The 26,384-nt window shown below is 46.5% G+C and overlaps 2 protein-coding genes across 2 annotated transcripts; one reads left to right on the forward strand and one right to left on the reverse strand.

Moving 5' to 3' along the window:
* Window positions 1-1,101: 1,101 nt before the first annotated feature.
* On the reverse strand, window positions 1,102-11,337 carry LOC120395259 (olfactory receptor 52D1-like). Its single transcript, XM_039519469.1, has 2 exons — window positions 11,313-11,337; window positions 1,102-2,012 (listed from the first exon to the last, which is right to left on the reverse strand). Exons 1-2 carry the CDS (start codon window positions 11,335-11,337, stop codon window positions 1,102-1,104), a joined length of 936 nt encoding a protein of 311 aa, XP_039375403.1.
* Window positions 11,338-23,593: 12,256 nt separating this feature from the next.
* On the forward strand, window positions 23,594-24,430 carry LOC120395268 (putative olfactory receptor 52P1). Its single transcript, XM_039519507.1, has one exon. It carries the CDS (start codon window positions 23,594-23,596, stop codon window positions 24,428-24,430), a length of 837 nt encoding a protein of 278 aa, XP_039375441.1.
* Window positions 24,431-26,384: the final 1,954 nt, after the last annotated feature.

A 26,384-nucleotide genomic window follows, 5' to 3' on the forward strand; every position in this document is an offset into this window, starting at 1 on the left:
ATGGCTTCAAAGGACTGCTCCAAAGTGCACTGTATTAGCTAATCTTGTATAACTTTTACAAAACTCATAGTGACCCCATCGGACCATCACTATTCCTAACTTACAATAAACTTCTAATATCACAGGCATCTAGACTCAAGGTTTTTTCATCCATTTATATTCTTCAATTCTCACTGACTTGCATCCGACGAAGTGGGTATTCACCCACGAAAGCTCATGCTGCAAAACGTCTGTTAGTCTATAAGGTGCCACAGGATTCTTTGCTGCTTTTACAGAACCAGACTAACACAGCTACCCCTCTGATAATTCTCACTTATTTACTTGTCTGTCCACTCCCCCCATTCTGATGAGCAGAAACTACCAGCTAGATTTTAACCTTGCATCTAAAACCCTGCTTTCCAATTAACCCTGAACTATGTGATGTTCTACTGTATTAATTCATAGCTGTTGAGTGTATACCCTCTTGTTGCAATTGGCTTCATCTCAATGTGGGGTACACACCCCTCAAATCCAGAGTAATACATTCCAGTTCTCAAAAACACAATTTCACAACTTTCACCAATAATCTCTAGTAGAATGTCCTCAATTCCTGCAGCAGTCTTCTTGTATGAGTACTTTCCATTAGAAACATTTGGTTTATCCTCCAGGCTTTCTGATGGATTGGATGTAGAAATATCAGGTAAATTTTGTTCACCAGATCACTGTACATATGATTTAAAAGTTTACCATTGTACTTGTGTTCTTTCTCTTTGCTATCAGAAAACAAAGCTTCAGTTCATCAAACTCATTAAGAACCCTGTTCACACAGCTTTTAATCAACCACCACCTTTTTTCACAAAGCTGCAATATCTTCTGATAGTCTAGAAGTCAAAGCAATGGTGACTCCAAGAGAACAGGTGATGGTCCGAGAGAGGAAAGTGAGCAGCAGAGAGAGCTGTGCTTGGTGATGGAGTGATAAGATGTTAGACTTGAGGAGTTTCTCATATTTTCAACTTCCACAATGCTAAGCTCAGCCAAACTGGGACAGAGTATCCTTGATTAACTGGGATGTAGTCTTTCCCCCTTTTCTCAGGCATGTTTAAAGTCAGTGGCCCTAGGCAATCACCTTCTGCGGGTGTATTTGCCCACTTTGTCACGAAGCTCTTTGGTTTTGGCCCCATAAATTATAGGGTTGAGCATGGGAGGGGCAACAAAATAGAGATTGGCCAACAGGATGTGAATGTGGGGAGCGATGCCCTGACCATACCGATGTGTCAGAGAGGAGAAGATGAAGGGAGGATAAAACATCAACATCACACAGATGTGGGCTGTGCAGGTGTTGAGGGCTTTCTGGTGGGTTTTCTTTGAGGATATTCTGAACAGGGCCCTGATTATCAGGACGTAGGACAGGGTAATGAGTGTCAGGTCTAACCCAGTGCACACAACCACTACCACCAAGGCATACATCCTGTTTACTGTGGTGTCCCCACATGAAATCTTTGCAACAGCTATGTGATCGCAGTACGTGTTTGGGATAATGCGGTTGGCACAGAATGGCTGCCTGCTCAGGAGCAGAGGCAGGGGCAGAACAATGAGAACAGCTCTCATCAAAGCCGCTAGACCTAGCTGAGCTATCCGTGTGTTGGTGAGGATGGTGGTGTATCTCAGAGGGTTACATATGGCAACGTAGCGATCGAAGGCCATTGTCACGAGGACGGCTGACTGTATAGCAGAAACCGTGTGAAGGAAGAACATCTGGGTGAGGCAGCCACCCACAGTAATGCTGGTCAAATTGAACCAAAATATACACAGTGCCTTTGGCACAACGGAGGTCGACATGGCCATGTCTGTGAGTGCCAGCATGCAGAGAAGCAGGTGCATCGGCTTGTGCAGGGTCTGCTCTTTGCCCACAACAAACAGAACCATGAAATTTCCCAACAGGCTGATAATGTAGAACATAGAGAAAGGGATGGAAATCCAGATGTGGGCAGCTTCCAGACCAGGGATGCCTGTTAGGAAGAATGTTGAAGGGTCAAAGGGGGAGAGGTTGAAAGCTGCCATGATGTGGTCGATGTGTTGATAGGAATCAGAAATGCTCAAGATGCCTATGAAGGGAGAGAAACAGAGAGAGGAGGGTTACACACTTTGTAACAAATAGGTACAGTAAATATCTTATAGTTATTTAAAATCCAGAAAGCGGAGTGAGCAGTGACATGGCAACATTTACTCCTCATAGATATTAAAAAGTTATAATTAAACTATTAACTCAGGACAGGGATGTGGCTATCATGGGTGGAGGCATAGCTCAGTGGTTTGAGCGTTGGCCTGCTAAACCCATCGTTGTGAGTTCAATCCTTGAGGGGGCCACTTAGGGATCCGGGGCAAAAATTGGTCCTGCTAGTGAAGGCAGGGGGCTGGACTCAATGACCTTCCAGTTCTAAGAGATTGGTATATCTCCAATTATTACCTTATGGTACACAGCGCTGTGAAACCCTACCCAAAGTGCAAGCACAGACAGGAGGAGTGGGATGGAGAATCCTTCAGAAAATACAATGTCATGAAGTCACTGACTCAATGTTTCACCATTCTCTAAACTCTTCTGTGTAGTACTGGCTACTCCTGTCACAGGATATTGCAGAACTAGAGGGAATCACTTATTGTTCTGGGCTATGACTTTGTGCTCAAAGGAATGGGCATGAGGGTTACAAGGGTTTTTGTTTTTAGCGCTACAGGCTGCACCTCTGTCACTTCTCCGGTGTCTTTTGGTGAGACAGTTTCTTGCAGGCACACAGCTTTGTCTGAGACATAAGTTACAGGTGTTAATTGAGAAGAGACATTCAGCTGCTAACCCTTCTCATGCCTGAATATCAATGAAGTTTGCTGATGACAGAAAAAAATGAGGGATCGTAAATAATGATGGTCACTGATTCAGAGGAATCTGGACTGTTTTGTAAACTGGGTCAAAGTAAAAAATACATGTTCTAATATGACCATATATACAACTAGGAACAAAGAATGTAGGTGATCCTTACCTGATGGGGGACTATTGTGGGAAGTGCAGTGATTCTGAAGAGATAATAATCTAAACGTGAGCTCCCAGTGCAACCCTGAGGCCTAAACAGCCAATGAGATCCTGGGATGCTAATCAGGGGAATCTCAAGGAGAGGCAGCACAGTTATTTTACCTCTGTATTTGGCACTGGTGCCACTGCTGCTGGACTCCTGTGTCCAGTTCTGGTGTCCAGGATTAAAGATGGATGTTGATACACTGATGAGGATTCAGAGAAGAATCAGAAGAATTAGTAAAAGATTAGCAAACCTGCCTTATAGTGATAGACTCAAAGATCTCAATCTATTTAGTGTAACAAAGATTGTGAAATGGTGATTTGATAACAGTCTGTAAGTACCTGCATGGGGAACAAATATTTAATAGTCCTTTCAGCCTTGCATACAGAGGTGTAACATGATCCAGTGTCTGGAAGCTGAAGTTAAAGAAATTCTGACTCGAAATAAAGTATACATTTTAAAATGGTGAGAGTAGTTAACCATTGGAACAATTTACCAAGGGTCTTGGAGGATTCTTCATCATTGAGAAAGTTCGAATCAGAGTTGGATGTTTCCATAAAAGATCTGCCCTAGGAATAGCTTTGGGGGTATGTTCTACAAGCCTGTGTTATACAGACAAGAAGATCACAGTGGTCCCTTCTGGCCCTGAAATCTCCAGACATGTCTCCAGGAGTCAGCTAGAGGCATTTTTTTTCTATCCGTGACCATTTTGAATTTAGGCTCAAGGGGAGAAATTCTCATGTGACTATGGCGCCTTCAAAGCATTACAGTACGTGTGTGTTTCACGAGTCTGAGGGTCCTATGAGGCACTGCATGGATGAATGTTTTAGGTGAAAAAAATGACTTGAGCCATAAAATCTCTGCACTGAGGAATAAGTGTACAACCCTTGCCAATATTGAGTGACAGAGCTGGCTGGCAAATGGCACCAGAGCATCTGTTCTTTACCATCTCTGTCCCAGGGGCGCACCCCTTCAGTCTGCTACCAGGGATTCCTGCACGTGGCAGCTGTACTTATCTAGACCCCATATTTCCCAGAGTTGCAGCTCTTGTTATATAATGTGCATGCTTCGCAGCTCCCAAGTTGTTCCTGTGTAGCAGTCCTTGAAGCACCCTGCGGTGTGTGTGGGTGTAACAAGAGAAGCTGCCCAGGTGCCTGCCTTGGCATTTACCACTCCTGTGTGAGATTTCTCAGCAGTGAGACACAGTCACTGATGACCCTGCAGCCAAGGGAGCAGGTGTAATGGGAGGCGCCTCACCCCTGCAGAGGAAGAACTGTGTGGAGTGTGAGGAGGCTTGGAGGTTGTGCGAGCCAGGGATGATTGGGGACCATGGAGAAGACAGTGGAGACTAGTGTACTGTTGGAATCAGGGCAGCCTGGGATGGGGAAGGAGAGTACGAACGGGGGAATCAGAATATAATGGGGAATTGAATCAATTGATGAGCAAAGATCAGGCATTTCACTGGTGAATTTACATAATTAATATTCACAACAACAAGCATTGGAAACAAAACTGAGTAAAGATTGTGACACCTATGCTGCAGTTCTGTGGTTTGGCAGGACAAAGAGAATCTGACAACCCTGCCCCCCCAAACACACTCTCGGCCAAGGAAGGTCCCTCCCTGCCTACATAACCCTGAGTGCTCCATGTCTGCCCATGTATACCCCGCTCCAGGCCCCAGAACCACAGTGCTGGCTACCTGTCCATGTAAGTTCCCCACCCCCACAACTTCCAGCCCTGCCACACCAGGATATCCCTTACCCAGGACCAAAACCAGATGCCAGACCCCATAACGAGAGAAACACCTCCTCAGACAAGGTTAAACTCAGTGTCTGCCTGCCCCGGGGAAAAGGGGGAGATCAGCCTGAACTGCCTTTCTGGGGGCAAAGAGAATCCCAGCAGCAGCTCAGCCTGTGCAGGGATGGAGAGATGGACAGAACTGGCCGGATGGAGAGAGGACGTGGAGATTAAAAGTGCCAGCATGGGTATCTCTTCCTCAAATCAACACAAAGCTTTAACGTATTGCAGCCCCTTTGAAACCCAGACACCCCTTCCTGAAGCTGCTTTTCCATGTTGGCAATTGCTGCTGGTAGCGCCGGCTGGCAGGTGCCGCTTCCGCACCTGCCGCCCTGAGGGGAAGCGGCTGTTTTCACTGAACCCCGCTAGCTACGCTACTGCCACACACCCAAATTGAGCTACTTGAGGGCTTACCTAAGCCACGCAAGTACAAACAGCAGACACCAGGCATGAGAGGGCTTTCCCTTCACCCTCTCACCTGATTCTTGTCACACACAGACAGAAAGCAGAAAACCAGGAGTCCCAAGTGCAGGCAATGTGATGTTTATTCACGTTAGTGTCCAGCAAGCACATGTACCAGAAATCTGACACCGCAGAACCTTGTTTCCCGGTGTCCCTTCTCAGCTCTGATGCCACAGAGCCTCTACCTGTATCCCCCCTTCCCAACCCTGAAGCCATAGAGCCTTGTTTCTCAGTGTCCCGACCTCCCCCCTCCTTATCAGGTATAATTATCTTATTTGTTCCATTATACTGACAAATCCATATGGCCAGGCAGAAACAACACACACGGTGTCTTTGTCCTTTTGTCACATGCATTAGCATAAGATATAAGAATATAAAGATATAAGAGTATCAAAAATCAAACAGGCAATCTAGAACCAGAATTCTGTCTCAGATGAAGATACAGGCCTGAATCTTACATAGTCACTAGCACATCTAACACTCCACCTGATTTTTGTTTCTCTTTTCTTCTGGGACCCTCCTGCCCAGGTATCCCGGGAAGAGCATAGGGTACAGGGTGGCACATTTCCAGAAAGGGCCAGGTATCAAGGTGGAATGTGTGGGTGCTCCATTTGCCCCACTACCCCCTGTGCAGTACGATGTCCTGCACCTTCCTGCATACACACATACTGCAAGTTTCAAATTAGAGTTCCAGACTTCCCACAGCAATGGGCCTGAGAAGGGTGGGTCTGGGCTATCAGTTATACTGTGGTGGAGGACCTACATCACTTTGTGGTACAATTAGCAGTTGTGCTTTATGATCTATGCCCTCCTTAATCACTGCAGCACACATAGCCATAATAATCCACAGTAACACTGAGAGCCCTGACCATTGTAAAATTGTCCATCACCTGCGCCACCACCAGAAGCTCTGCTTCTCCTCTTTGGACACGGTTAAGATTCTTTTAACACCATTCTGGAGAATATACTGTAAATGTGTCCAATTGTTGACTGCTCTATCAAGCTGTTCCTGCAAGTTTTGCATTTTCCCTTTAGAATGGCTACAAAGAAACCAAGAATTTTCTTCCATAGCACTTTTAAAAACATTTTTACAACTTTTAACTGCTTAATTCCCTCCAGTCTCTGCAGAGTTAACTTTTTACTCTTTTTTTAATAACTTGCTTATTTCCCAAAATTACATCTTCATTTACTCAGATTTTAGCATTCCAAGTATTGTTCCAGGGATCTGAATTCCCCATGGCTGTACTTACTGCTTCCCTTATTCATGCCACTATGCCCCTTAGGCTCCCAACCACAACCTGTTTTCTGATCTCTTTATCTGTTGCCTGCCTGCTTGTCTGGGCCTGATCCTGCTTTCCTCCCTGAACCCTGGAACCATTCTTGAGCCCTTAGCACTAACAGGCAACTCACCAAAATCCTGCTCAGCAGAGAGAGGAAATCTTCTTACTGAGACAGCAAAGCAGAACCCTGAGAATCAGTGCATGAATCTCATGTCTCATACTCGGTGTCCTGGAGCGCAATCTTTATGATTTCCCTGAACAGTCCCAGTGAACTCTCAGGTTGGCCAGGACTCCCAGACAATTCCCTCGGATCCATGAGCAGAGAGAAGAGCAGAAAATAGACCCTGGAGAACTTTAGCCTGAGAGCCTCCCTAGGGAATGAAGAAATGATTCAGCAAAACCAGGAGCTCAGATTGTCAGGGCAAACTGAGTCTTGCAGACTGTTCAGCCTAGAAATTGATGATGGCATTCTTTCTGTGTGTAATGTACGACCATCTGCTCTATGTGTGGGAATGGTGCCACAAGATATGGGACCAAATATGGATATTTTCAACTGATGATAGCAGCGTACCATTGCATGCTTCCCTTGAAGTTTTAATATCCAGTCCATTCACCTCTAATTCACTGCCAACCTGTGGAGACAAAATGACATGATCCTGAATTGATGCAGGCCAAAGGGCATGGAAAATGTAGGGCGAACAATAATAATAATGTGACTAAGATGCTCTCAGCAGCTTTTTTTCATCTTTACCAAGAGAGTTCATACGGGGTGAAATGAACTTTAAAGAGAAGAGAGTTTGAGATTTAGATAAAACAGAGTAACTTTAGGTACTGTGTTAAATTTATTCTGTTGTGAATTGTAAGGAAAGCTTTGCTAAGACCCAAAAGAAGCATAGATGGTCTACTCTCTGCATCAGCTAAGCATCAAATTTCAATACTGTTTTGGTCTCTCAGAAATCGATGCAGAAATGGGTTGTGCTATCCTGCATCAGCACTAGTACCATGGGGCTTCTCCTCTCACTGTGTGATTCCTTCACCACTCCCAGGGCCAAAATGACCTGGAGTTCATCTCACATGAAATCCTCCATTTTTATGAGGGAACAGCCATGGAGTTTACCCAATCTGTTGCCCTGGGGCCATTTCACTATGGTGGTATTTTAGGTATGTGTGTCCTGCTGGGATGAGAACACAGCGGTAAAGTAAACAACCAACTGCTACATGTAGATTTGGGCGGGGGCTATAGTCCCTCCCCCAGGTGTGTCACAGGTTCCTGGGGGCCTAATTTGGGCTCCAGAAAGTTTGAGTGCAATGGGTTGTCACGCCAGGGTGCAGTCTGGGAGCCATGGGAACCGCTGCACCCCTCTAACCACCCAGCTGGGCTGACCCTTTTTCACACTGCTTTGCTGGTGATTTAGCCTCTCCAGGCCCTGTTATCACCCAACACGACAGCAGATGGCGCCACACACCCAAATGGAGCTACCTGGGAGCTTACCTAAGCCACCCAAGTACAAGCAGCAGACACCAGGTGTTAGAGGACTTTCCCTTCACCCTCTCCTCTGGCTCTGGCCATGCAGACCGAAAGCAGAAGACCAGACGTCCCAAGCGCAGGGGATTAGTTTCCAGCAAGCATGTGTATCATAACTGTGACGCCACAGAGCCTTTACCCATATCCCCCTCCCAGCTGTGACCCCACAGAGCCTTGTTTCCCAGGGTCCCAACCTGCCCCCTCCTTACCAGGCTTAATTATCTTATTTGTTCCATTATACCAACTAAACCATCTGGCCAGGCAGAAACAACACACACAGAGTCTTTGTCCTTTGTTCACCCACATATATAAGAATATATAGACATAAGAGTGTCACAAATCAAATGGGTAAATAAGACCCAAAATTCTGGCTCAGGTGAAGACACAGACCTGAATCGTATGTTGTCACTAACAGTCCTAACACTCCGCCCCTTGTTTTCTTTTCTGGGACCCTCCTGCCAAGGTGTCCCGGGAAATGCATAGGGCACATGGTGGCACATTTCCTGAAAGGGCCAGTTATACGATGGAATGTGTCCATGCTCCATTTACCCCACTGCCCCCTGTGCAGTATGATGCCCTGCATCTTCCCTCTTACAGGCTTACTCCAAGGATTCCAGTTAGTGTTCCAGACTTCCCACAGCAATGGGCTTGAGAAGGTTGGGTCTCGGTTATCTGTTACACTGTGGTGGAGGGCCCACCTTGCTTTATGTGTTATAATCAGCGGTTGTGCTTTGAGTTTCTGTACCCTCCTTAACCACTGCAGTATATATTGCAGAATTAGTATACTTAATAATAGGCCAATAGCCATAATGATCCACAGTGAGCCCGAGTCCGGACCATTGTAACGTATTCCAGCATCCGGGCCACCACCACCAGAAGCACTGCTTCTCCTCCTTGGACAGGGTTAAAATTATTTCAACACCATGCTGGAGAATACATTGTAAATGTATCCAATTGTTAGCTGTGCCATCAAGCTGTTCCTCCAGGTTTTGCAAATCAGATATTAGGAATGGCAATATACAAAAACCTGTAGGAGGTAATAATTGGAGACATACCAATCTCCTAGAACTGGAAGGGACCTTGAAAAGTCAAGTCCAGCCCGCTGCCTTCACTAGCAGGACTCATAACCCTGGGTTTAGCAGGCCCATGCTCAAACCACTGAGCTATCCCTCCCCACTTCAATCTCCCTGGAGTCACAATAGCAGATTTAAAGGTAGCCATCCTGCAGCAAAAAACTTCAGGACCAGACTCCAGAGAGAAACTGCTGAATTCCAGTTCATCGGCAAATTTGACACCATCAGCTCAGGATTAAACAAAGACTGTGAATGGCTAGCCAACTACAAAAGCAGTTTCACCTCCCTTGGTGTTCACACCTCAACTGCTAGAAGAGCGCCTCATCCTCCCTGATTGAACTGACCTCGTTATCTCCAGACTGATTCTTGCCTGCATATTTATACCTGCCTCTGGAAATTTCCACTACATGCATCTGACAGAGTGAGTATTCACCCACGAAAGCTCATGCTCCAATACATCTGTTAGTCTAGAAGGTGCCACAGGACTCTTTGTTGCTCTTTACACAAAGGGTATTCTTTAGACAACAATATTTTTCATGAAGCTGCAACATTTATTTATCCCCAACAAGCTGAAGGGGAGGGCAAGGAATGACACTTATCTATCAAGTGAAGAAACGGTGCCTGCCTGTGACTCTGCTCCTTAATACCATACTAGCACACCAGCGGTCTCCCAGGTCTCTTCATAACATTACATATCCCAAAAAGTTGTTTGGTTTCCCAACTGTCCCCCAGATTCCATACACCCAACCCTGTGTTCCCTGCTGCCATGTGTTTACAGTGACAATTCCATATGTGTCACCTCACTCAGCAATTACATTGATGCGTCAATCCTTAGAATCACAGAATCATAGAATATCAGGGTTGGAAGGGACCTCAGGAGGTATCTAGTCCAACCCCTGTTCAAAGCAGGACCAACAGCAACTAAATCATCCCATCCAGGTCTTTGTCAAGTGAGGCCTTTAAAACCTCTAAGGATGGAAATTTCACCACCTCTCTAGGTAACTCCTTCCAGCGCTTCATCACCCTCCTAGTGAAATAGTGTTTCCTAATAACCAACCTAGACCTCCCGCACTGCAACTTGAGACCATTGATTCTTATTCTATCATCTCCGCGTAAGTCATGTGCCTCAGCCCCCTAATCATTTTCATTGGCCTCCACTGGAATCTCTCAAATTTGTCCACATTCCTTCTCTAGTGGGGGTAGGGGATGGACCAAAATTGGACACAATACTCCAGGTGTAGCCTCACCAGTGCCGAATGGAAGGGAACAATCACCTACCTCGATCTGCTGGCAATGCTCCTACTAATACAGACCAATATGCTGTTGGCCTTCTTGGCAACTAGGGCACACTGCTGACTCATATCCAGCTTCTCGTTCACTGTCATCCCCAGGTCCTTTTCTGCAGAACTGCTGCTTAGCCGGTCAGTCCCCAGCCTGTAGCAGTGCATCGGATTCTTCCTTCCTAAGTGCAGGACTCTGCACTTGTCCTTGTTGAACCTCATCAGGTTTCTTTTGGCCCAATTCTCCAATTTGTCTGTGTCACTCTGGACCCTGTCCCTGCCCTCCAGCGTATCTACCTCTCCCCGCATCTTAGCGTCATCTGCGAACTTGCTGAGGGTGCAATCAGGACCGGCTCCAGGGTTTTTGCCGCCCCAAGCGGTGGAAAAAAAAAAGCCATGATCGCAAAACCCACAAAACAATAGAGGTCACTTTAGATAAGGAAAAGGCCAAGTGTAAGGGGATTGTTTTTAAAGACATCCGGGGGTGGCAAATTGAAGACATGGTAGCATTACAAAAGCTGGGGAAAGCAGCCCACACCCTGGATGTTAAGTGAGTGGGTCCGTACTCCATTGTGAACCGCATCTCCTTGGTAATGTATCAGCTACAGCTACCAGGTAAATTAAAATGGGCACATGTCAATCAGCTCAAAATATATGTTTCTCCCTAGGTTTCTGGCAATGGCATCATGGACTTCAGTTGTGGACCAGCCTCCTGCCTGGACCATCCGGGTTTCCAGCTGGCCATGGGATTCTTGGGATGATCATAATTATGAGGTGGGAAAATACCTCCAAAGGGTCTCCCTGGCGAGCTGCTGGTGGGGTCCGAGCCATCGTGTGGCACAAGGCTGGAGGGGAGGTGCTTTGGAGACAGGGCATAGTCTGGATAGACATGGCAGGGCCACAGCAAAATACCTGGTGGGTGGCCCTGAGCCGCCCCTGGATTCCAGGGGGACAAACCCTGTTCCAACTGTGCTGGCCTGGAGTGGAAGTGGAATGGGAATCCCTCTGGCAAGCAAAGCATTTTCTGATCTCAGTAATATTGTTGTTGTAACCTCCTAAACCAGGCAAACAATATCCATGACAAAAGCCAGGGAGAGCTTTAATGGGACAACTAATAATTTAGGGATTTTTCATCTGTGTGTCAGTTTCCCAAATAGGCGGATTTGTGTTGTTCTTTTTCTTTCCCTCTTGCTTTGTTAACAGGACAAAGTAGTAACAGCAAGAGCCCAGGGATACCCCGAACAGGAGTGATGGGACTGCTCTTGCTGCTTCAAGCCTGCAAAATTCATCAGGGCAAGTTCATGTATGTATGGTGGCCCATATCTATGGGAATCCTTGGGTGTCCGATGTTTTTGTCCTTTGTTAATTTTACCAATGTTCAGAATCAGCCATGGTGGAATAAAAGGTCAATTATCCATAGGGAACTGAACAAAGAACTGAATATGTTCTCCATAGGTCTGGAACAGATCCGTAACTGTAGGGTGCACCTCAGAACAGATGTGGGCAAACTACGACCTGCAGGCTACAACTGGCCCACGGGACTGTCCTGCCTGGCCCCTGAGCTCCCGGCCAGGGATCCTAGTCTCCGGCCCCTCCCCTGCTGTCCCCCTTCCCCCGCAGCCACGCCGCCACGCGGGCTGCACTCTGGCCCGACGCTTCTGCTGGGCAGCGTGGGGAATCTTTTACCCCATGGGCTTCCCAAAGATGTTTCCTTGTCCTTGCCAGGAAGTTAGTTTCCGAATCCATAAGGATGTCACAGGGCCAACTTACCCTGGCAAAAATGTCTGTCAATGGCTGGCTCACACTTTTAGCACTGGTGTTGCTTAGAGATATTGCTTCCAGCCATTGGGTGGCAAAATCCATGAAGGTCAGTATGTACAACTTTCCTCTGGGTGTCTTCTTAGGGAAAGGACCCAGAATATCCACAGGTACATGCTGAAATGGAACCTCAATTATGAGGAGTGGCTGAAGAGGGGTCTTGACCTAGTCTTGGGACTTTTCCACTCTCTGGCACACCTCACAAGTTAGAAACATCCTTGCCCATCCCCTCCCAGTGGTATGACTTCCCCAAATGGTCTTTGGTCTTCTTCACCCCAGCATGGCCACTAGGGTGATCGTGGGCTAAGCTCAAGAGCTTTTCCTTATACTTAGTTGGAACTACCAACCGTCTCTGAGGATGCCAGTCCTCCTTGTGCCCACCAGAAAGGGCCTCTTTGTATTAGAGTCCTTCTATAACAAACCTGGACCTACTAGAAGAGCTGAGAGGTGGTGGGTTGCTCTGTGTCACTGTCCAAGCACCCTTGAGTCTCTCATCTGCTTCCTGCTAGGCCTGGATGCTTGTCCCATTGATGCTGGAGACATTAGTTCCTCGCTGGGTTGTGGACTTGGGCTTGGTCCCACTGGAAGCGATGCAGGTGATGGGGCTGTTTCCATTGACTGTGAACTGCTCTCCACTAGTGCACTAGGTGGTATTTCAGGCACTGGTTGAGCTTCTTGTGCTGGTTTGGCTGCTGCTGCAGGTGCAGGCTCTATGGCCCTTTGGTGCTGGCTCCCCTGACTCTGGTGGGGTTGCAAGTATGGGCTCTGGTGTTGCCTGCTCTGCCAGGGATAGCTCAGTGGTTTGAGCATTGGCCTGCTAAATTCAAGGTTGTGAGTTCAATCCTTGAGGGGGCCACTTAGGAAGTTGGGGCACAATCTGTACTTGGTCCTTCTAGTGTAGGCAGGGGGCTGGACTTGATGACCTGTCAGGGACCTTTCCAGCTCCATGAGATAGGTATATCTCCATATATTAGAGGTTTGATCCTTGGGCTCATTCTGGCTGGGTCCCAGGAACTGGATTTACAACTGCTGCCTTAGACTCTGGTTTGGGGTCTGGTTCTACCACCTCTGGCTGGGTTCCTGTAGGAGGCTCAGGGATGGAGTTAGGAGTGGAGGCCTGTTTAGCCTGGCTGCGGGTGACTGTCCCCACCCTTTTTGTTTGCCTCACATGGTTGGCTAAGTCTTCTCCCAGCAGTTTGGGAATGGGATAATCGTCACAGACTACAAAAGTTCGTATTCCTTACCAGCCCTTGTACTGGAAAGGAAACTTGGTAAGTTAAAAGAGTTGGCCTTAAAGGGTTGCACCATCACTTGGGCTTCTGGGTCGATGAATTTGAGGTCCACCAGGAATTGGTGTCAAGTATCAGAGGGGTAGCCGTGTTAGTCTGGTTCTGTAGAAGCAGCAAAGAATCCTGTGGCACCTTATAGACTAGCAAAACGTCTGTTAGTCTATAAGGTGCCACCGGATTCTTTGCTGCTTCTACAGGAATTGGTGGATAGCTGACACCTGTGCTCCAGTGTCTCTCCATACAGTAATCTTCCTCCTGCCCACACTCACAGTTTCCCTTCGCTCTGGGGGTATTTGCAAGACATCTAGGCCTGAAGACATTTGGTGGGACTCTGGGATGATTAGTTGTAGTTGGGTGGTGCTCTTGGGCAGATGGCCTTCACATGCCCCAGCTCATTAGATTTAAAGCATCATCCAGATGACTGTGGGCTTGGGTGAGGCGGGTGATTGGAGAGTCGGGTGGTGGGAAAAGAGGGCATCTGGGGTCTCCCTGGCTGTGTGGAGGGCTCCTTCTTCTGAGGTGGGGCTTTGGACTGACCCCAATGATGGCTTGTTATCTCGGGTTGCCCCTTCTGGTATCTACACCAACTGCTACTAACTTTCTTTTTCTCCACCACTTCCACCCATTTGTTTCCAATCTCCCGCACCTCATTATAGTTTTGGGCTTCCCATCTAGGATGTACCTTTCTATTTCCTCAGGAACACTCTCTAAGAACTGCTCTATTTGCATTAGGAGAGTCAGATCTTCCAGAGTTGGATACTAACTCTTCCCCTGCCCTCTTTTTTGCTATGAGGGAGGTAGCTCAAGTCTAGGGTTGCCAACTGAACACCCCAGCCCCACTCCTTCCTCAAGGTCCCACCCCTGCCCCACCCCTTCTCTGAGGCCCCGCCCCTCCTCACCCATTCTCCGAGGTCCCGGCCCCATTTGCTCCATTTCTTTCTTTCCAAACCCTCACTCACTTTCACCGGGCTGAGGTAGTGAAATGTGGAAGGGGGGGAGGGGTCCAGCTGAGGACAGGAATGAGGGGTCTGCGATGTGGGAAAGGGCTCCGGGCTGGGGCAGGGGTTGGGGTGCAGGAGGGGATGGGGGTGGGGACTCCTGCTGGGGATTTGGTCTCTTGGGTGGGGATGAGGGGTTTGGGGTGCAGGAGGGGGCTCAGGCCTGGGGCCTGGTGTTGGGGAGGGTGTGGGGGTGCCCTTGCACCCGCAGGCACAGCCCCTGTAGTTCCTATTGGTCGTGGTTCCCAGCCAATGTTATCTGCGGAGCCAGAACTCAGGCTGGGGCAGTTTGCAGAGCCTCCCGGGTCACCCAGGTACAAAGGGGCTGCAAGGATCTGTTGCCCACTTCTGAGAGCTGTGCAGAGCTAGGGCAGGCCAGGAGTCTGCCATAACCCCTGGCCTCAACTGCGCCATTGACCAGACTTTTAATGACCCACTTGGCAGTGCTGACCGGAGCCACCATGGTCCCTTTTCAACAAGGTGTTCCAGTCAAAAAACAGATGCTTGGCAACCCTAATCAAATAGCCAAATTTTCTCCCTTTGAACTTCTATCTGGGAAGCAACCTCGAGGCTTTCCAGACCTTGTTGGAGAAACATGGAAGAGCAAAGACTCCAGGCAATGAACATAGTCCAATACATTCTTCAACTAAAGAAATCATGCCAAGTCTTTATGGGTGTCTGGTAGAAAAATGTGATAAATTCACAACAGATATAGGAGAATGCCTATAACAAAGGAGTCCATCTGTGATTGTTCAAATTGGGTGATTGAGTGTTATTGTTACTACAAAGCGTGCAGTTCAAATTACTGGGTCAATGGCAGGGACCATTTGAGGTAGTGAGGGAAGTATGAGGTACAGCACCCAGAGAAGAAAAAAGAGACTCAGAAAATAACATAAAACTGGATACATTGGGTCCAATCAAGTCCAGTACTCTGTCTTCTCACATTGGCAAGTGCCATGTGCTTCAGACAGAAAGAACAGAACAGGGAAATTATCGAGGGATCCCAGCGTTTGGAAATCAGAGGCTAAGACACCCAGCGTGTGAGGTTGTGTCCCTGAATCTCTTGACTAATATCCTCCATAAACTTATCTAGTTCTTTTTTGAACCCTGTTGCAGTCTTGGCCTTCACAGCAGCCCCTGGCAAAGAGTTCCACAGGTTGATTGTGCGTTGTGTGGTGTATTTCCTTTTGTATGTTTTAAACCTGCAGTCTATTAACTTTGCTGGGTGACCCCTAGTTCTTTTGTGATGCGAAGGAATAAAATAAAATAATAAAAAAAACCCAAACACAAGTCTATATTCACTTTCTCCACACCAGTCACAGATTTATAGCTCTATATCATATCCCCTCTTAGTCATAAGAATGGCCATATTGGGTCAAATCAAATGTCCATCTAGCCCAGTATCCTGTTTTCTTACAGTGGCTAATGCCAGGTGCCCCAGAGGGAATGAACAGAACAGGGAACCATCAAGTGATCCATCCCCTATCACCCATTCCCAGCTTCGGGGCTCAGGAAGCTGCTCCTGCCCCTGGCACAATACTGTGCTATGGGGGTTTATGACTAAGCAGGGGCAATCTGTGCTGCCGTTTGCCAGAGAGAAGCTATCAGATCAGAGTGCCTATTACTCTCTGTTAAACAAACAAACAAACAAACAAAACCCCTCTCTGTTTGAAACACTGATGTGTGAGAGCCTTTCCATTGCATGTTTGGGATTCAGGGCAGGGCTCGTCAGCCGGGAGGGGAGGAGGAGATGCTCAGATTCTATGACAATGGGCAGCAACACAGAAATGCTGATAGATAAATGAGTACGTCTAACCCTTTGCTCTTCCTTTTCTCTCCGGGGCTTCATTAGTGACTGACCACTCTATTGGGACTGCAAGTCTCAGTTTTCCCTAATGACCTGAGCCTCAGGTATTAGAGAATCATTGCTTCACTCCCAGGGGAGGCTCTCAGGCTGAAGTTCTCCAGGGTCTATTATCTGCTCTTCCCGCTGCTCAAGGAGCCGAGGGAATTGTCTGGGAGCCCAGGCCAATCTGAGAGTCTGCAGGGACTGTACAGGGCAATCATAAGGGTCGCTGCCCAGCATCCTGAGGGTCAGATTCATAAACTGATTCTCAGGGCTCTGCCATCTTGTCCCTGTAAGGAGATTTCCTCTCTCTGCTGAACAGGATTATGGTGAGTCGTCTGTTACTGATTAAAGTTAGTGCTAAGGGGCTCAGGAAGGGTCTCAGGGTTAAAGTCAAGAACCATCTAGGCAGGAATTCAGCAGCACAGTGACTTGAACTGTTTAGTATTGTGGGGAAAAAACAAAGAATTTACCTGGTACATTTGGATTTACAAAATTGTAAATTTTAGGCAAATATTAGAGTGACCTAGAGAAATTTGAGGATTGGGCCAAAATAAATCTGATGAGGTTCAACAAGGACAAGTGCAGAGTCCTGTACTTAGGACAGAAGAATCCCATGTACCGCTACAGTCTGGGGACCAACTGGCTAAGCAGCAGTTCTGCAGAAAAGGACCTAGGGGATCACAGTGGACGAGAAGTTGAGTATGAGTCAGCACTGTGCCCTTGTTGCCAAAAAGGCTCACAGCATATTAAGCTGCATAAGTAGGAGCATTGCCAGCAGATCGAGGGGAGTGATTATTCCCCTCTATTCACTATTGGTGAGGAGTGTTGTGTCCAGTTTTGGTCCCCCACTACAGAAAGGATGTGGACAAACTGGAAGGCAACAACTATGATTAGGGGACTGGGGCACATGACCTATGAGGAGAGGCTGAGGGAACTGGAGTTATTTAGTCTGCAGAAGAGAAGAGTGAGGGGGATTTGATAGCAGCCTTCAACTCCCTGAATGGGGATTGCAAAGAGGATGGAGCTTGGCTGTTCTCAGAGTTTGCAGATGACAGAACAAGCAGTGGGCTGCAATACATTAAAGCTTTGTGTCATTTTGGGGAAGAGTTTCTCACGCTGGCTCCGTTTAGTCTCCATGTTCTCTCTCCCTCCCGCCAGGTCGGTCCCTTTCTCCTTCCCTGCACAGGGAGAGCAGCAGCTGGGGTTCCCTTCACCCCCACAAAGGCAGTTCAGGCTGATCTCCCGCTTTTCCCTGGTGCAGCCAGACACTGAGTCTGTGCAGATAGTTCTGTGAGCTCTCGCCATGGGATCTTGTACCTGGTTTTGATTCTAGGTGAGGGGCATCACCGTGTGGCAGGGTGGAAATTGTGGGGGTGGTGGAACTACATGGGCAGGCAGGCACTGATGGGGGTTATAGGAGTGGGGTGTACTGAGACAAGTGGGCTTTGGGGGCAGAGGGATAGGTGTACACAGAGAAGCAGGCAGCTGTGGGGTACTGGGCCTTGGCAGTGCTGCCGAAATATTGGACAGTGCTGGGACCTTTCTTGGCTCTAGGTGCACAGCAGAGGTGGTGGGGGTGTCTCGGGGTCTCTTTGTCCTGGCAAGGCACAGAACTTTAGCCTGGGTGTCACAGTATTCACTATTGTCTCCAACTATTGTTGTTATGTAACTTCAGGTATTTTCCCGGTGGAAAGAAGCATTGATTTTTATGTGACACTGAACCCCATATTCTTCATAGTGATATTATTTTGCTATGGTTATAGAATAAGTATGATATATTTTATGTAAGATGGCTCATGTAAGATGTAATCGGAAAAGTTATGATTTTCTGAATATGGTCCTATTTGTAGGCATGAAACATTTTTTAAATCTGAAATTATGAATATTGTCTTCATATCAGTATTTCAAATGTAGTTACATCTGGTAATGCCCAATAGGCAAGATGCTTTCAGTGTAGATAGCTGAGTGGGAAGGGCCTATTCAGGCACGGAGCCAGTAGGGGAAATGGTAGACCTTCGGAGAAACGTATCCCCCATCTGGTGAGCCTTCCTGGCCCAGGGCAGGATGTACAGCTCTGGGGTCCTAGGCTAGGGAGCTAATGGTTATTTTGGTTATAATCTCACTATTGTTGCTTTAGGCGGTAGCTGGTCAGAGAGCCTGTGAGTATCTACAGCTGGCTATTTCCCTGCCTGTGTGAATGCTGGTGAAGGTGAAATACCGGGAGCTGGTCTGAATCTTGTCCCAGAAGCACATTGACAGAGAGAGCCCAGGCTGGTGAGTCAGAGGGCTCAGTGGTACTCCAGTTCCAGGTGGCATCTTGGGAGCAACCTGTCACACTTTCCATCTCAGCTGCTTAAATCCCCCATCTTAGACGAATCATAGAATATCAGGGTTGGAAGGGACCTCACAAGGTTATCTAGTCCAATCCCCTGCTCAAAGCAGGACCAATCCCAACTAAATCATCCCAGCCAGGGCTTTGTCAAGCCAGGACTTAAAAACCTCTAATAATGGAGATTCCACTATCTCCCTAGGTAACACATTGCAGTGCTTCACCATCCTCCTAGCGAAATAGTGTTTCCTAATATCCAACCTAGACCCCCCCACACTGCAACTTGAGCCCATTGCTCCTTGTTCTGTCATCTGCCACAACTGAGAACAGCCGAGCTCCATCCTCTTTGGAACCCCTCTTCAGGTAGTTGAAGGCTGCTATCAAATCCCCCCTCACTCTTCTCTTCTGCAGAATAAATAAGTCCAGTTCTCTCAGCCTCTCCTTGTATGCCATCTGCCTCAGCCCGCTAATCATTTTCATTGTTCTTTGCTGGACTCTCTCCAAGTTGTCATTATCCTTTCTGTAGTGGGGGGTGCAAACTGGACACAATACTCCAGATGTGGCCTCACCCGTGCCGAATAGAGGGGAACAATCACTTCCCTCAATCTGCTGGCAATGCTCCTACTAATACAGCCCAATATGCCGTTGGCCTTCTTGGCAACAAGGGCACACTGCCGACTCATATCCAGCTTCTCATCCACTATAACCCCTAAGTTCTTTTCTGCAGAACTGCTGTTTAGCCAGTTGGTCCCCAGCTGCCTACCCTCCAGCATATCTATCTCTCCCCCCAGGTTAGTGTCATCTGTGAACTTGCTGAGGGTGCAATCCATCCCGTCATCTTGATCATTTATAAAGATGTTGAAAAAATCAGCCCCAGGACCAAAACCTGGGGCACTCCACTTGATACCTGCTTCCCACTAGACATTGAGGTGTTGATCATACTCTGACCCGCTGTCCGTACTCTCCTCCCCCATCCCAAGCTGCCACAATTCCAACTGCACACTGGTCTCAGTGTCTTCTCCATGCTCCTCACTCATCCCTGGCTCCTACAACCTCCGAGCAGCCCCATATTCCCCACAACTCTTCCTCTGCAAGTGGTGAGATGCCTCCCATCACGTCTGCTCCTTTGGGGCAATCAGTGACTGTGTCTCAGTGGTTAGATATATCACACACTACTGACAAACGCAAAGGCAGGCATCTGTGTGGCTTCTCTTGTTACACCAGTACACAGTGCATGGTGCTTCAAGGACTGCTACACAGGAACAACTCACAAGCTGAGAAGTTTGCACATTATATAATGAGAGCAGGCAACTCTGGGACATGTGAGGGCCTAGATAAATACAGCTGCCACGTGCAGGAACCACTGGTAGCTGACTGAAACAGTGTGCCACGGGGAGAGTGATGGTTAATCCAGGATGCTCTGGGAAGGGCCGGCTCCAGCTTTTTTGCTGCCCCAAGTGGGGGAAAAAAAAAAAGCTGATTGGAGGCTCTTGGGCGGCAGCGGCTCAATCGCGCCACTTCATTCTTTGACAGCAATTCGGCGGCGAGTCCTTCAATCCCTCTCTTCCTCTTCAGCGGCACTTCAGCAGCAGCTCAAAGAGGAAGAGAGCGACTGACGGACCCGCCACTGAATTGCCATCGAAGAGGGAACCGGAGGAGCTGCCACCGCAGTGCTGCCCTAAGACCGCCCGGGAAGCTGTTCTTTCCCGTTTGCCGTCCCAGACACCTGCTTGCTAGGCTGGTGCCTAGAGCGGACCCTGGCTCTGGGGCCATTTACTAGCCAGCCCTGTTAGTCGTTCATGGTGAGGGCTGTCAATTTATTCCTCAAAGTCAAGATTTTATGGTCTCAAGTCATTATTTTTCTCAGCTATAGTGTTCATCCATGCAGTACTTCATGGGATCCCTCAGCCCTGCGAAATATATATTTCCAAGGCAGCGCAGTCGCATGAGATTTTCTCCTCAGAGGGTTAAATGCAACACAGTCACAAATAGAAAAAGTGCCTTCAGTAAGCTCAGGCATGAGCTTGCAGGGATAATGCCTCCAGCTGACTCCTGGAGACATGTTCGGAGATTCCGAGGCCAGAAGGGACCATTGTGATCATCTAGCCTGTATAACAGAGGCCTTTATAACATAACCCCAAAAATATTCTTAGAGCAGCTCTTTTAGAGAAACATCCAATCTTGATTTAAAAATTCTCAGTGATGAAGAATCCAGCAAAACCCTTGGTAAATTGTTCCAGTGGTTAATTTCTCTCACCGTTGAAAAATGTACACTTTATTTCCAGTCAGAATTTCTTTAACTTCAACATCCAGCCATTGTATTCTCTTACACCTCTGTATGCTAGGCTGAAAAGCATATTATTTTATATTGGTTCCTTGTGTAGGTACATATAGACTGTTATCAAGTCATCCCTTGACCATCTTTATTAAACAAAATAGATTAAAATCTTTCAGAAGCAGCAAAGAATCCTGTGGCACCTTATAGACTAACAGACGTTTTGCAGCATGAGCTTTCGTGGGTGAATACCCACTTCTTTCAGTCTATCACTATAATCAGGTATTCTAATCTTTTACTAATTCTTGTGATACTTTTCCGAACATAGCCCCAGACCTAGCTGGGTGCCTGCAAGAAAGTATCTCACCAAAAGACACAAGGGAAGTAACAGAGTTGTGGGACTGTAGCCCAAAATACGAAGACCCTTGTGTCTGTTTCCATATGGGAATCTTGCCTCCTTTCCAACATAGGAATTGCATTGTGGCTCAGACCTATGGTCCATCTAGTTCGGTGTCCTCTCTCTGACAGTGACAGCTACATGTGCTACTGTAACAAGATATAAGGAACTCAGCAGTAGGCGGACAGGGGGGTGACATAACCAGCTTGAGGATGTCACCATAATGCAGTATAAGGCAGGTTTTCCAATTATTTAATAATTCATTATTCTGACTCTTCTCTGAACCCTCTTCAGAGTATCAACATCCATCTTCAGTCCTGGACACCAAAACTGGACAGAGGATTCCAGCAGCAGTCGCACCAATGCCAAATATAGAGCTAAAATAAATTCTCTACCTCTCCTTAAGATTCCCCTGGTTATCATCCAAGGATCATATGGATTCCTTGGTCACATGGTCACACGGGAGCTCATGTTCAACTAATTATGCCTTCATATGCCAAATATTCTACAGATTCATGGAGCTTCCCACGTGTGTCCCCCATCATGTAAGCATCACTTACATTTGTTTTTCCTATATGTAGATATCGACATAGCTATCTTTGAACACACATTGTCTGCTTCAAACTAGTTTACCATCTAGTCCACATTGCTCTGAATTAGTGACCTGTCCTCTTTATTTTTTACGATCTCTCAATGTTTGTGTAATCTGCAAATTTCATTGATATTCAGGACTGGGAAGGGTTAACAACTGAGTTGCTGACACATGTCTCTGCTTACACTTGTCAGTTAACAACTTTATCTTCTGTCTTAGACAAAGCTGGCTGCCTGCACAAGTGTCTCACCAAAAAAAAAAAAACCAAGGAAAGTAACAGAGGTGCAGGCCTGGAGCCCTAAATACCAAGACCCTTCCGCCCTTCCATAGCCCAGCATGATAATATCTGTTTCCATGGGGGAAACGTGGCTCCTTTACAATATAGAAATTGCATCATGAATCTGACCTGTGGTCTATCTGGTCCAGTGTCCTTCTCTGATAGTGACAGCCCCGGGTGCTGCAGAACAGCTAGAGATTGGCTTTTACCTTGAAATATGTGAGTGTATAGGCTTTCTAAAATATTTATTTAGTTGTAACTATTGAAGCTGGATAGTTTTACTATCCATACAAATGTCCCTCCTTTTCCTGATTCTTACATAGTTCACCTCTTGTGGCAATGAGTTCCTCAGTCTAGTTAGGCATTGAGTGAAGAATATTCATTTTCTGTCTGTTTTGAATTTGCCATTTTTCCGTTTAATTGAATGTTGACTTGATCTTGTGTTATCAGACAGGGAGAACACATTCTTGATCTACTCTATACCAGAAAATATTTTATAAACTTTTCTCATAACCCCTCTAATTCATCTCAGTTGTAAGGTAACAATCTCAGTCTTTTCAACCTCTCTTATTATGAGAGTTTACTCGGGACTTTGAATCTTCTGATTGCCCCTGCCTGAACCCCTCTAGTTCTGCAATATCCTGTGACAGGGGTGCCTAGTAAACTACACAGAGGTGTCTAGAGGAAGGTGAAACATTGACTTAGTGACCACATGGCACTGGATTTTCTATATAATTCTTCATTGCACTCCTCCTGGATCCCAATATTTTGTTCAATTTCTGTCTGTGTTTGCACTGTGAGCAAGGTTTCACGGAGCTGTGTACCATGACACCCAGGTCCCTTTCCTGAGTTCATATAGTTAAATTATTACCTTGTAAGGTGTTTGAGAAGTTCAAGTTTTTCCCTCCAATGGGCATACACCCTGCAGGTATCTATATTCAAGTTCATTTTGCCATCATGCTGCCCATTCACCTGGCTTGGTGATCTCCCTCTGAGAATGTCTCTGGACTTGACTCTCATCTAAATAATTTGGTGCCATCTGTAAATCTTTGCAACTCACTGCTCACCTCCATTTCTAGATTGGTAATAACTACAAAATATTTACTGTACTCTTTATAATAAAGTATGTAACCCACCTCACTGTGTTTCCCTATCATTACAGGCACCTTGAGCATTTCTGAGCCTGATCGATGCATCAACCATCTCATGGCTGGAATCAACCTCACAAACTCTGTCCCTTCAACATTCATCCTAACAGGCATCCCTGGCCTGGAAGCTGAGCATCTCTGGATTTCCATCCCTTTCGCTATGTTCTACATTGTTGGAATGTTGGGAAATTTCACACTTCTGTTTGTTATAGGCAAAGAGGAGACCCTGCACAAGCCGATGTACCTGCTGCTCTGCATGCTGGCACTCACAGACATTGGCACGACTACCTCCATCATGCCAAAGGCACTGTTTATATTTTGGTTCAATTTGAATATTATTACGGTGGGTGGCTGCCTCACCCAGATGTTCTTCCTTCATGCAGTTTCCATTATGCACTCAGCCGTCCTCATGGCAATGGCCTTCGATCGCTATGTTGCCATATGTAGGCCTCTGAGATACACCACCATCCTCACCAATGCACGGATAGCTATATTAGGGCTAGTGGGTTTGATAAGGTCGGTTCTCTTAGCTCTTCCCTTGCCCCTGTTCCTGAGCCGGCAGCCATTCTGTCCTAACCGCATTATCTCCCACACACACTGTGAGCATATAGCTGTGGTGAAGCTGTCATGTGCAGACACCACTGTCAACAGGACATATGGCTTGATGATGGCCTTTGTAGTCATGGGATCAGACCTGACGCTCATTGCCCTGTCCTACAGTCTGATCACCAGGGCCGTCCTCAGAATCTCCTCCAGGAAAGCTCACCAGAAAGCCCTTAACACCTGTACAGCCCACATCTGTGTGATGCTGACATCTTATTCGTCTGTCCTCTTCACCACTCTGACACACCGGTTTGGTCAGGGCATCGCTCCCCATGTTCACATCATCTTGGCTGACCTCTTCTTCCTTGTCCCCCCCATGCTCAACCCTATCATTTATGGGGTCAAAACCAAAGAGCTTAGGGACAAAGTGGGGAAATACAGCTGCAGAAGGTGATCAGCTGGGCCACTGAATTTAAACCTGCCAGACAAGCTGGGGAAAGGAGATCTCCCTGTTAATCAAAGGTGCTCTCTCCTACTTTCGCTGTTCTCAGAAATGTGGAAATTCACCGTCTGAGAAGTTCCTCACACCTAACATTTTATCACTCCATCACCAAGCTCTGCTCTCTCTGTTGCTAAGTTCACTTTCTCTGACCATCACCTGATCTCTTTCTGCATCACCTGTCAGCCCCCAACCCCAATGACCCTGTTACTTGGCCTTTCCATGACTTCCAGATCACCAGAGGATACAGCAGCTTTTTGATACAAGGTGGCTTTCCATTAGATCCTGTGTAACTGAAGTTCTACATTCCGATAGCCAAAGAAAAAGAAAACAAGTACAATGCTGAACTTATGATATGTATCATATGTGATCTGGTGAACAAAATATGCCTGATTTTTCTGCATCCAATCGTTCAGAAAGCCTGGATGATAAACCAAACGTTTCAGTTGGAAAATGCTAATACAGGAAAGTTAATGCAGGAATTGAGAACATTCTACTAGAGCTTGTTGGTGAGAGTTATGAAACTGTGTGTTTTTGAGAACTGCACTGCTGTGACATCAACTTTGAGCCAAATAACTTACTGCCGCGTGCAGTCCATTTTGGAGGCAGTTTCAGTGGCAACTTTAAAAATACACTCTAACCGTTCTTGTTGTCGAAGATGTCAAAAGTAGGTATCGAGATTTCATTTTGGAGTTTGTGAAAGATTCCACCAAACATCCAGGTGATTGAATTGCTTGCAGTGCTAAGTCCTACTGTGATCAGCCCTTCATGACCTAGATTGGCTGATGTGTCATTTTTGTGATTGTTTTGTGGAGACCTTGAACTGTTGGAGCAGCAGGGGAGAGTTTTGCCTGTAGTTCACTGGCCTCATACCCAGAACAACCAAATAGTGCAGTTTTAGGTTGAAGGTCTCAAACATACAGATACTGATGGGGACAAATAGTTTAGTCAACTTCTCTTGCTTGCTCTGTCATTGCTGTTCCTACACTTTAGCAATGCCGCAGTAGAAAGACTATTTTGTCAAATAAACTTGATAAAAACTATACTTTGCAACAAGATGCGAGAGGAACTTTTAGAAAACATTTTTAACGTTAGGGCGTCCAGGCAAGAACCCAAAATGTGTTGTGAACAATTTCCACCAAGGAAAGAAAAGATTGCTCTAGTAACTGCTGATATATGACCAGCAGCGGAAGCATTTTACTTCCAACAAAGGCAGCCAGGGTGAAGTGATTGAATGCCATCGCTGAATGCTATTAGAAATAAACATAGTAATGTTGTTGTTATTGAACTACATACGTTTTGGGCTATTTTGAGGTCTATTTTTAACACCAATATTTTCAGTGTTTTGTTTGAAAGCTTTGCTAATCCTCAGTCAGGATACAAGTATCAATACTGGGGGGTTGATTTTGAATTTGATTTTCATCCCATGGCTTTTATGCTAATTTGGACAAACTCTTGCTGGGGCAAACAGAGACTAGGGACACTATTCCTGCCCATCCTGGTGAATAGCTATTGATTGACCTATCCTCCATGAATCTATATAGTTTTTTTAACCCTGTTATGGTCTTGCCCTTCACAACATCCTCAGGCAATTTTTTAGGTATAGTTGTTATTATGCTTTCCAATGTGCATTACTTTACATTTATCAACATTAAATTTTATCTGTCATTTTGTTGCCCAATCACCCAGTTTTGAGAGATCCTTTTGTATCTCTTCACAGTCTGCCTGGGTCTTAACTATCTTTAGTAATTTTGTATCATCTGCAAATTTTGCCACCTCACTGTTTAACCCTTTTTACAGATCATTTATGAATATGTTGAATAGGACTGGTCCCAGAACAGACGTCTGGGGGATACCACTATTTACCTCTCTCCATTCTGAAAACTGATTATTTATACCTACCCTTTGT

Source organism: Mauremys reevesii, linkage group 1 (genome assembly GCF_016161935.1).
Source record: "Mauremys reevesii isolate NIE-2019 linkage group 1, ASM1616193v1, whole genome shotgun sequence".
Classification (NCBI taxonomy): Eukaryota; Metazoa; Chordata; order Testudines; family Geoemydidae; genus Mauremys; species Mauremys reevesii.

Bases quoted from the DNA above. Each gene is read 5' to 3' on its own strand.
- LOC120395259 (XM_039519469.1), bottom strand. From the start codon at position 11,337: ATGCCCTGTCTCCAAAGCACCTCCC. The intron at 2,013-11,312 runs CTCCAGCCTTGT...TCTCCCCCTTTG, and splicing joins CTGTCTCCAAAGCACCTCCC to ACCCTTCAACATTCTTCCTA.
- LOC120395268 (XM_039519507.1), top strand. From the start codon at position 23,594: ATGTTCTACATTGTTGGAATGTTGGGAAATTTCACACTTCTGTTTGTT.